This window comes from Staurois parvus, unplaced genomic scaffold (genome assembly GCF_062004578.1).
Source record: "Staurois parvus isolate SC_StPar_1 unplaced genomic scaffold, SC_StPar_1.0 ptg001253l, whole genome shotgun sequence".
Lineage (NCBI taxonomy): Eukaryota > Metazoa > Chordata > Amphibia > Anura > Ranidae > Staurois > Staurois parvus.
The window spans coordinates 556,767-569,641 of NW_028319049.1; the positions used below are offsets into that span (position 1 = coordinate 556,767).

General features: G+C 51.0%; 1 protein-coding gene and 1 pseudogene across 3 annotated transcripts in view; both read left to right on the plus strand.

Moving 5' to 3' along the window:
- Nucleotides 1-12,875, plus strand: part of TMEM63C (transmembrane protein 63C) — a 40,225-nt gene extending 27,350 nt beyond the window's left edge. For all 3 annotated transcript variants that reach the window (XM_089660584.1, XM_089660585.1, XM_089660586.1), the window contains 6 exons: nt 6,730-6,892; nt 6,999-7,104; nt 7,495-7,662; nt 7,860-7,975; nt 10,604-10,675; nt 12,290-12,875. In XM_089660584.1, coding sequence (XP_089516710.1) covers nt 6,730-6,892; nt 6,999-7,104; nt 7,495-7,662; nt 7,860-7,975; nt 10,604-10,675; nt 12,290-12,439 — 775 coding nt within the window. In that variant the 3' untranslated portion in view covers nt 12,440-12,875. The remainder of the gene's footprint in view (nt 1-6,729; nt 6,893-6,998; nt 7,105-7,494; nt 7,663-7,859; nt 7,976-10,603; nt 10,676-12,289) is intronic.
- Nucleotides 8,501-8,677, plus strand: LOC149437820 (U2 spliceosomal RNA; annotated as a pseudogene).

Consider the following 12,875-nt stretch of genomic DNA (forward strand, 5'->3'; position numbering starts at 1 on the left):
GTCTGTCCATAGTCCCTCATACTCCTCCAATATCCATCTACTGTTCCACTCATCTGGATATGGCGATATTCGTCCAATACACCCACAACACAAACACCATGGTCTATACAACACCCTACCATTCCACACCAACACCATGATCTGTACAACACCCTACCAATCTACACCAACACCATGGTCTGTACAACACCCTACCATTCCACCCCAACACCACCACCAACACCATGATGTGTACAACACCCTACCATTCCACCTCAACACCACCACCATGATCTGTACAACACCCTACCATTCCACCCTCAACACCACGGTCTGTAAAACACCCTACCATTCTACTCCCAACACCACGGTCTGTACAACACCCTACCATTCCACCCCCAACACCACGATCTGTACAACACCCTACCATTTCACCCCCAACATCCCGGTCTGTACAACACCCTACCATTCCACCCCCAACAACACGGTCTGTACAACACCATACCATTCCACCCCCAACACCACGGTCTGTACAATACCCTACCATTCCACCCCCAACACCACAGTCTATACAACACTCTACCATTCCACCCCCAACACCACAGTCTGTACAATACCCTACCATTCCACTCCCAACACCTAGGTCTTTACAAAACCCTACCATTTCACTCCAAACACCACGATCTGTACAACACCCTACCATTCCACGCCCAACACCACGGTCTGTACAACACCCTACCATTCCACCCCAACACCACAGTCTGTACAATACCCTACCATTCCACTCCCAACACCACGCTCTGTACAACACCCTACCATTCCACCCCCAACACCACGGTCTGTACAACACCCTACTATTCCACCACCAACACCACGGTCTGTACAACACCCTACCATTCCACTCCCAACACCACGGTCTGTACAACACCCTACCATTCCACCACCAACACCACGGTCTGTACAACACCCTAGCATTCCACCCCCAACACCACGGTCTGTACAACACCCTAGCATTCCACCCCCAACACCACAGTCTGTACAATACCCTACCATTTCACCCCCAACATCCTGGTCTGTACAACACCCTACCATTCCACCCCCAACAACACGGTCTGTACAACACCCTACCATTCCACCCCCAACACCACGGTCTGTACAACACCCTACCATTCCACCCCCAACACCACGATCTATACAACACCCTACCATTTCACCCCCAACATCCTGGTCTGTACAACACCCTACCATTCCACCCCCAACAACACGGTCTGTACAACACCATACCATTCCACCACCAACACCACGGTATGTACAACACCCTACCATTCCACCCCCAACACCACGGTCTGTACAACACCCTACCATTCCACCCCCAACACCACAGTCTGTACAATACCCTACCATTCCACGCCCAACACCACGCTCTGTACAACACCCTACCGTTCCACGCCCAACACCACGCTCTGTAAAACACCCTACCATTCCACGCCCAACACCACGGTCTGTACAACACCCTACCATTCCACTCCCAACACCACGGTCTGTACAACACCCTACCATTCCACCACCAACACCACGGTCTGTACAACACCCTACCATTCCACCCCCAACACCACGGTCTGTACAAAACCCTACCATTCCACTCCAAACACCACGATCTGTACAACACCCTACCATTCCACGCCCAACACCACGGTCTGTACAACACCCTACCATTCCACCCCCAACACCACAGTCTGTACAATACCCTACCATTTCACCCCCAACATCCCGGTATGTACAACACCCTACCATTCCACCCCCAACAACACGGTCTGTACAACACCATACCATTCCACCACCAACACCACGGTCTGTACAACACCCTACCATTCCACCCCCAACACCACGGTCTGTACAACACCGTACCATTCCACCCCCAACACCACAGTCTGTACAATAACCTACCATTCCACTCCCAACACCACGCTCTGTACAACACCCTACCATTCCACGCCCAACACCACGGTCTGTACAACACCCTACCATTCCACTCCCAACACCGCGGTCTGTACAACACCCTACCATTCCACTCCAAACACCACGATCTGTACAACACCCTACCATTCCACGCCCAACACCACGGTCTGTACAACACCCTACCATTCCACCCCCAACACCACAGTCTGTACAATACCCTACCATTTCACCCCCAACATCCCGGTATGTACAACACCCTACCATTCCACCCCCAACAACACGGTCTGTACAACACCATACCATTCCACCACCAACACCACGGTCTGTACAACACCCTACCATTCCACCCCCAACACCACGGTCTGTACAACACCCTACCATTCCACCCCCAACACCACAGTCTGTACAATAACCTACCATTCCACTCCCAACACCACGCTCTGTACAACACCCTACCATTCCACGCCCAACACCACGGTCTGTACAACACCCTACCATTCCACTCCCAACACCGCGGTCTGTACAACACCCTACCATTCCACTCCCAACACCACGGTCTGTACAACACCCTACCATTCCACTCCCAACACCACGCTCTGTACAACACCCTACCATTCCACTCCCAACACCACGGTCTGTACAACACCCTACCATTCCACCCCCAACAACACGGTCTGTACAACACCCTACCATTCCACCACCAACACCACGGTCTGTACAACACCCTACCATTCCACCCCCAACACCACGGTCTGTACAACACCCTACCATTCCACCCCCAACACCACAGTCTGTACAATACCCTACCATTCCACTCCCAACACCACGCTCTGTACAACACCCTACCATTCCACGCCCAACACCACGGTCTGTACAACACCCGACCATTCCACTCCCAACACAACGGTCTGTACAACACCCTACCATTCCACCACCAACACCACGGTCTGTACAACACCCTACCATTCCACCCCCAACACCACGGTCTGTACAAGACACTACCATTCCACCCCCAACACCACGGTCTGTACAAGACCCTACCATTCCACCCCCAACACCACGGTCTGTACAACACCCTACCATTCCACCCCCAACACCACGGTCTGTACAACACCCTACCATTCCACCCCCAACACCACGGTCTGTACAACACCCTACCATTCCACCCCCAACACCACGGTCTGTACAACACCCTACCATTCCACCACCAACACCACGGTCTGTACAAGACCCTACCATTCCACTCCCAACACCACGGTCTGTACAACACCCTACTATTCCACCCCCAACACCACGGTCTGTACAAGACACTACCATTCCACCCCCAACACCACGGTCTGTACAAGACCCTACCATTCCACCCCCAACACCACGGTCTGTACAACACCCTACCATTCCACCACCAACACCACGGTCTGTAGAACACCCTACCATTCCACTCCCAACACCACGGTCTGTACAACACCCTACCATTCCACCACCAACACCACGGTCTGTACAACACCCTACTATTCCACCCCCAACACCACGGTCTGTACAAGACAGTACCATTCCACCCCCAACACCATGGTCTGCACAAGACCCTACCATTCCACCCCCAACACCACGGTCTGTACAACACCCTACCATTCCCCTCCCAACACCACGGTCTGTACAACACCCTACCATTCCACCCCAACACCACAGTCTGTACAAGACCCTGCCATTCCACCCTCAACACCACGGTCTGTACAAGACACTGCCATTCCACCCCCAACACCATGGTCTGTACAACACCATACCATTCTACCCCAACACCACGGTCTGTACAACACCCTACCATTCCATCCCTCCTACCATTCCACTCCCAACACCACGGTCCGTTCAAGACACTACCATTCCACCCCCAACACCACGGTCTGTACAAGACCCTACCATTCCACCCCCAACACCACGGTCTGTACAACACCCTACCATTCCCCTCCCAACACCACAGTCTGTACAACACCCTACCATTCCACCCCAACACCACAGTCTGTACAAGACCCTACCATTCCACCCCCAACACCACGGTCTGTACAAGACCCTGCCATTCCACCCTTAACACCACGGTCTGTACAAGACCCTGCCATTCCACCCTTAACACCACGGTCTGTACAAGACCCTGCCATTCCACCCCCAACACCACGGTCTGTACAACACCATACCATTCCACCCCCAACACCACAGTCTGTACAAGACCCTGCCATTCCACCCTCAACACCACGGTCTGTACAAGACCTTGCCATTCCACCCCCAACACCATGGTCTGTACAACACCATACCATTCTACCCCAACACCACGGTCTGTACAACACCCTACCATTCCATCCCCCCTACCATTCCACTCCCAACACCACGGTCCGTACAAGACACTACCATTCCACCCCCAACACCACGGTCTGTACAAGACCCTGCCATTCCACCCTTAACACCACGGTCTGTACAAGACCCTGCCATTCCACCCCCAACACCACGGTCTGTACAACACCCTACCATTCCACCCCAACACCACAGTCTGTACAAGACCCTGCCATTCCACCCTCAACACCACGGTCTGTACAAGACCCTGCCATTCCACCCCCAACACCATGGTCTGTACAACACCATACCATTCTACCCCAACACCACGGTCTGTACAACACCCTACCATTCCATCCCCCCTACCATTCCACTCCCAACACCACGGTCCGTACAAGACACTACCATTCCACCCCCAACACCACGGTCTGTACAAGACCCTACCATTCCACCCCCAACACCACGGTCTGTACAACACCCTACCATTCCCCTCCCAGCACCACAGTCTGTACAACACCCTACCATTCCACCCCAACACCACAGTCTGTACAAGACCCTACCATTCCACCCCCAACACCACGGTCTGTACAAGACCCTGCCATTCCACCCTTAACACCACGGTCTGTACAAGACCCTGCCATTCCACCCCCAACACCACGTCTGTACAACACCATACCATTCTACCCCCAACACCACAGTCTGTACAAGACCCTGCCATTCCACCCTCAACACCACGGTCTGTACAAGACCCTGCCATTCCACCCCCAACACCATGGTCTGTACAACACCATACCATTCTACCCCAACACCACGGTCTGTACAACACCCTACCATTCCATCCCCCCTACCATTCCACTCCCAACAGCACGGTCCGTACAAGACACTACCATTCCACCCCCAACACCACGGTCTGTACAAGACCCTGCCATTCCACCCTTAACACCACGGTCTGTACAAGACCCTGCCATTCCACCCCCAACACCACGGTCTGTACAACACCCTACCATTCCACCCCAACACTACAGTCTGTACAAGACCCTGCCATTCCACGCTCAACACCACGGTCTGTACAAGACCCTGCCATTCCACCCCCAACACCATGGTCTGTACAACACCATACCATTCTACCCCAACACCACGGTCTGTACAACACCCTACCATTCCATCCCCCCTACCATTCCACTCCCAACACCACGGTCCGTACAAGACACTACCATTCCACCCCCAACACCACGGTCTGTACAACACCCTACCATTCCCCTCCCAACACCACAGTCTGTACAACACCCTACCATTCCACCCCAACACCACAGTCTGTACAAGACCCTACCATTCCACCCCCAACACCACGGTCTGTACAAGACCCTGCCATTCCACCCTTAACACCACGGTCTGTACAAGACCCTGCCATTCCACCCCCAACACCACGGTCTGTACAACACCATACCATTCCACCCCCAACACCACAGTCTGTACAAGACCCTGCCATTCCACCCTCAACACCACGGTCTGTACAAGACCCTGCCATTCCACCCCCAACACCATGGTCTGTACAACACCATACCATTCTACCCCAACACCACGGTCTGTACAACACCCTACCATTCCATCCCCCCTACCATTCCACTCCCAACACCACGGTCCGTACAAGACACTACCATTCCACCCCCAACACCACGGTCTGTACAAGACCCTACCATTCCACCCCCAACACCACGGTCTGTACAACACCCTACCATTCCCCTCCCAACACCACAGTCTGTACAACACCCTACCATTCCACCCCAACACCACAGTCTGTACAAGACCCTACCATTCCACCCCCAACACCACAGTCTGTACAAGAGCCTGCCATTCCACCCCCAACACCACGGTCTGTACAACACCATACCATTCCACCCCCAACACCACAGTCTGTACAAGACCCTACCATTCCACCCCCAACACCACGGTCTGTACAAGACCCTACCATTCCACCCCAACACCACGGTCTGTACAAGACCCTACCATTCTGCCCCCAACACCACACTCTGTACAACACCCTACCATTCCACCTCCAACATCATAGTCTGTACAAGACCCTACCATTCCACCCCAACACCACGGTCTGTAAAAGACCCTACCATTCCACCCCCCAACACCACGGTCTGTACAAGACCCTACCATTCCACCCCCAACACCACACTCTGTACAACACCCTACCATTCCACCTCCAACATCATAGTCTGTACAACACCCTACCATTCCCTATACATCCCTCTATACTCTATACACCCCAATTTTTCTACAGTCCCCAATTGTCCATAAACCCCCATTTTCTGTTTAGTTTATCCTTTCGCTATACACCCCAATTCTGTATACACCCCCCTTCCCTATTTATTTCTCAGTACAGCCAGCCCCTGTATTGTGCCATCAGTGTATTCCATCCTCTGGTCCTCCCGTAGTCCTGATGCCTGTTTCTCCATATTTCAGGTGTGTATTCCTCCCCAATAATGGGGCATTTTTTGTCAACTATGTTATCACTGCCAGTCTGATCGGCACCGCCATGGAACTACTGAGAATTCCAGGTCTCACGGTATATGCTGCACGCCTATGTCTCGCCAAATCAGTGCCAGAGCGTCTCCACGTGAAGCGGGTATGGGTGTCTACAGCACTGCAACTCTAAGGGGGCTCAGACTTAAAAGGGGGGTGGGGGGAGCGTTTCACACTTATCCTGGCTGACCTCACATGTTTTCTTGCAGAGTCAGGCCTATGAGTTCCAGTTTGGTTTGGAGTATGCCTGGACCACATGTGTCTTCTCTGTAGTGATGACCTACAGTATTATCTGCCCCATCATCGTGCCCTTTGGTATGTGTTTATGGTACACTCCCTCCTCCTTCCTTTGTTGTTTATTTCTTCTCTCTGCTCTTTTTTAATGTTTTTATATATAGTAGAGTGATGATCTTAATGTGAAGTCTCTGTGACCACGGGGCACCATAGTGAATCCTTCTTGTTGCTGGGTGAAAACAATAATAAACTCACTGCCTTCTTATTAGCCACTGCCGATCATGTGATTTATACCGTGTGCGGTGTAAGGACATACATTTCTTCACAATAGAACAAGATGATCTGGTAATACAGCCCTATGCCCACTGTATGTGTGACAGGTTCCCTTTATACTGTCCTGTACATCGTGTCCTGATCACACTGAGCTTAGTGTGTCCATGCAGCGCTGATGATTGCTCCTTTTTATTGCAGGCCTCATATATCTGCTGCTGAAACACATGACTGACAGATACAATATATACTACGCCTATATCCCCACCAAGCTGAGCCCGAGCCTGCACAGCGCCGCTGCACAGCAGCTCTTGGCTGCTCCCATCCTGTGTGTCTTCTGGCTGCTCTTCTTCTCTGTCCTGCGGCTGGGTAAGACCTGAGTGCCACAACTGTCATCCTGATGAAGGATGTGTGAGGCTATATGAAGAGACCCACCTCACTTGATGATGTGACCCCTTCCCCGTATCATGCAGTGAAGTGACCCTCCTTCCCTGTTATGAAGTCACCCCTCAATTTGACATGACCCACCCCCCACCATAAAGTGATTCCCCTCTTTCTGTCTTCAGGGTCCACACACCCCGTCACGCTGTTCACATTCGTCACCCTGCTCTGCTGTTTACTCTTCTCCATCTTTGGACTTTGTTTGCGAAAGCTGCGACCGAAGAGACCGTCCAGCTATCAGGTGAGATCAGCAGGGAGATCCACAGGTTATCCCTCCAAGGATGTCATGGTTGCCCCCACTCTGCCAGCCACTGGCTTCTTCTTTATGTTCAGAGTAACATTGCAGCTAAAATAAAAAAAAATAAAAATTGACACAAGGGACATAACTTAGAGTCCCTTGTGCTGATGCCTCTTCTTTCAAATCCTACTCTGTCCATACATCTCAACCCCCCCATTGTGGCAGGTGTTAATCAGGGGCGGACTGAACATTTGGAAACTCAGGCACTGCCCGAGGGCCCGGGGTCAGTAGGGGGCCCCACGAGATGCCCCTGGTACTTTTTTCATAGGCATTTTTGAGTTTGGGCATGGACACAGGAGCCCCATGAGTTGTCAGTCTGCCCTTGGTGTTAATAGAATTAAGAGGCTGTCAAAAGCTCTCATCAAGTTTGCCCGACTATGTTCACTGTTTCTTCACCATTCATAGAAGCTGTGCTACAGCTTTTGTGAATGGAACGTGATCTCTGAATGCAAGAGGGGCGGATGATGGATCGCTTCTCAGCCTTTTGGCTAGGATCAAGTGTAGTATCTGTTCTTATCAGTGTCCAGTAGGGGTGCTCCACCATCATTCCTGCTTGCGGGGATGATTGGTTGTATAGTACCCCTGCTGGTAGGATGGGGGTCCTGATGGTTAGTACAGGCTGGAACAGAAACTGAGGCACCCACAGGCAGTTGGGGCCTGGGAGTAATTCCCCCCAGGAACGCCAGATGGGCCCAGTTCCTCCTGGTTTGAACGGATCTACCTTGTCTGGCCAGGGGCCGGGGAGGCAGAAAGTCCGAGGAACAGTGCCCCCTGAGAGTGGTCGCCTCAGGGGTGCTCCTAGTAACACATGGGGGTGGGGTCACTGTTCTAAACACTTTTCCTGTACTGCGCCTTTTAGGGCTAGGCCTTTTGGCTAAGTCCCGGGCAATTTTTATGCTACGGGCCTCAGGGCCTAGCCAGTGCACAATTGCATGGCCACTTTTTTATTTTTATGTATTTATTTTTTCTCCCACGTTTTGTCACTTTTCACTTATGTGTGTGTTTTTTTTCCTCACGGATTGTAGGGTGTGGGTCCTCGGGCCTAAACCTGAAGTCTAGGGGGAGGAGGTGTGGCCTTTTGGTTCCTTCCTCCCCTGTCCCTAGGGTGGCTTCTCTTTGGGAGAGCCTCCGTACCAAGTACTTGGTGGCTGGTTTAGGCTAGCCACAAGGAAAGGGGTCCGCCAGGCCTTTTGGCTAGGTGGACCACATGGGAACCTTAGTCCCTGTCAGGAGCTTCGTGCCCTGGGGGATCAGGGTAGAGGTCCTGCCCCTTCGGGGGGGTGGAGAAAGCACACCCCTAAGTGCACTTTTTTGTGTTGGTTTTACACTAGCATGTTTTTTGTTCACTTACGGGTTTTCGTTTTTCACACATCCACAGACTTAAAAAAAAAAAAAGGGGGGCGGATGATGGATAGCTCCATCCCCTGCATTCATAGAACGTGTTTCCTTCATGGAAGTTGTAGTAAGGCTTCTATGAATGGCGGAGTTGGGCAGAAAGGGTGGGCATAGTCAGGCTGTATTGATGAGAGTCTGTGACAGCCCCTGAGCTGTATTAACCCCCTCCACATCGAAGGTACGATGTCTGTTTGTACCTTGTATTGGCAGGTAGATACACACTGACAGGAAGCATCAATAAACTACCTACTGCAGGGTTGGGCAACTGTGGCCCTCCAGCTGTTGTAGAACTACAAGTCCCATGAGGCATTGCAAAACTGACAGTTACAAGCATGACTCCTAAAGGCAGAGGCATGATGGGACTTGTAGTTCACCAACAGCTGGAGGGCCACAGTTGCCCACCCCTGACCTAGAGCACTCAGCTGCCTCCTGGTAGTTCATTGAGAACTTTAAGCCGACAGCTGCAAAGGCTGTTGGTACTTGTAGTTCTTCCATTCACAGAATTCTGTGAATGAATGATGTGGCCAGGTGGGTGGAGCCCCGAAAAGCTGTGTTTTTTAACCATTGTAACAGCAAGCGCGGGGAGAAGATCCCCCACTCACTGTCACAAGGGGGATTGGGGGGTGCGGGGGCTGCTGCAACAGTAACATGTTACACCCTGAGAATGGGTGTAACATGTTACTGAAGGTGAACTTATCTTTTAAGGTGAACCTATGTTTTGCACTCGGGGCAAACCAACAAGTCCTCTCTACTGAGATATGGCCACTGCTCCGCTCTGCCAGAAAGTTCTGTGTGAGCCATGAGTTACCAGGCTATGGATGGATTGGCCCAGTGCTGTCACATGGGTAGAGCTGTATGTTCCTCCATACCTGGAAGTACAGAGCATCCTGGCACTGAACGGAGCAGTGGGAGGGTTTGGAAATACATATATCCTTTTGAGGGGGGGGGGGGGGACAATTAAACAAACCTGTTGCAATGGCTGTAATTGGAGCCATGATGTATCTGTGCCCTCCCCCACAGTGACATGCAGAGAAGGAGGCACGGCCACACATAGCAGGTCATTTAATGAGTTATTCCATATATGGGTGACTGTTAGAGGCCCGGAAAGAGTTGCTGTCCTACTGATCTGACATTAGAAGCGATGACTGAGACTGACTCTTCCATTTTCCTTTGTAGATGTCGGAGCAGGGCGATGGGATGATGCAGGACACAGAACGCAGCAGCATATCTTCTACACTGCAGTCCAGTGTGAGTCTCTCCTGATCTGTTCCTCGTTTCCCCAGATCATCTATACAGACCCCAGAGAAGAACCATGTTTCAGTTATATATAAAGAAAATGCAGTGCTGTGTGATGTTACTATATTGCGGGCAGATATAAATAATAAATAAAACCAAAGCAAATTAATAAATAAATAAATCACAGTCCAGTAATGGTGCTCGCTGATTCCCAGTGCAAACGTTAGAAATGCGCACTAACCAGAAACGTATTAATACGCATGTGTATATGATATCATGGAGATTCCCCCCTCTTTTCTGGTCTGGTAATGGGCAGGAGCTGAAGATAGTAGAGATGAAGCGCCCTCGTGTGGCAAAATGGAGGTCCAGCAGGTCACAGAAATCCTTACAGAAGTGTGTGAAGTGGAAAATTCCCCCTCTCAAAGGCTGGTGCAGGGATCAATCTGGGTCTGCAGAAGCTGAAAAGGCTCATCGCAGAAGACACAGGAAAGAACCCATAGTGTAGTAGGTTGATGAAAATGATTTTATTCAAGAAAAACAGGAGTGTTCAGGAAAAACTCACAATGGTGCAGGTTTAATCAAATGACTGACCCTTTAAGATTAAAGATGGCCGCCGGGCCTCCACGTGGCACCGGCGGCGTAGTGTCAATGGCGTCCTGGGCTCCACCTGATGCGTTTCGTGCGCACGCACTTCTTCATGCGTCAGGTGGAGCCCAGGACGCCATTGACACTACGCCGCCGGTGCCACGTGGAGGCCCGGCGGCCATCTTTAATCTTAAAGGGTCAGTCATTTGATTAAACCTGCACCATTGTGTTTTTCCTGAACACTCCTGTTTTTCTTGAATAAAATCATTTTCATCAACCTACTACACTATGGGTTCTTTCCTGTGTCTTCTGCGATGAGCCTTTTCAGCTTCTGCAGACCCAGATTGATCCCTGCACCAGCCTTTGAGAGGAGGAATTTTCCACTTCACACACTTCCGTAAGGATTTCTGTGACCTGCTGGACCTCCATTTTGCCACACGAGGGCGCTTCATCTCTACTATCTTCAGCTCCTGCCCATTACCAGACCAGAAAAGAGAGGGGAATCTCCATGACATCATATACACATGCGTATTATTAATACGTTTCTGGTTAGTGCGCATTTCTAACTTTTGCAGTGGGAATCAGCGAGCACCATTACTGGACTGTGATTTATTTATTTATTTATTCATTTGCATTGGTTTCATTTATTATTTATATCTGCCCGCAATATAGTAACATCACACAGCGCTGCATTTTTTTTATATATATATTTTTGGGACTTTTATGTGTTTTCCTTGAATGTTCAGCTGCTGACCATTGGAGCGCTCACTGTATTTTTTATACTTTCATGCATGTTTCAGTTATGGGTGGACACCGGAAGGATGAACCCTCTTTGGCCTCTTCGGTTATTGCAGAGTCTGCAGTAGTTGGGTGGAGCTGGTAACTCTAATGCAGAGATCTCACAACCCTAGTCATGAAGCCTGGGAGGGTAATCTATCCCTCAGTTCTCCACTCAGAACTGAAATATCCTTCAACAACAAACGAGAGATATTCATTAAACCTGCAAGTGATGGAGAGTAACTCTTCCTGTCCTCTTTCTAGGTGTTTGTGGCCTCTGTCCTCCAGGAACAGGACCTCTCCCCACTGACCTCTCCTGCTCATGCATCCTATGGAGCTCTAGAAACCCGAGCCGATAGCCCCGATGAGGGGCCTGAAGTGGCTCCTGAGAGCTCAGACGACACCTGCAATTAGGGTGGGAAGAAGATACTGTACAAGATCTGAGGAGCCAGCTTCTTTAGCAGATGTATGTGGGCGCCACTCTGGGCCCTGACAGGCCCTTCCTGGTTGGGTCAGGCTGTGTCATGGCGCCCCCTTGTGGTCTTCAGTTCGGTGTAAGTTTTTCTGCTGAGATTCTTCCTGCTGACCATCTCTGAGGTCATTATGTAACCAGCCGAGCGCAAGGAATTCTGCTGTTGAGGGTGGAGTCACACATCTAGGCTCCTCCCATCCACATACCACGGACCCCGTATGTTCCACATGTGTATGTACGCTCCTTCTGACACCCTTCCGGATAGCAGCGCTCCCTGGCTGCATTTTTGCGTTTGCATGGGGACAGCGCACAGTTTGCATCTATAAAATGTTATTTATGAGGTTGCTGAATTTTGCCAAATATAATTTTACATGAGGA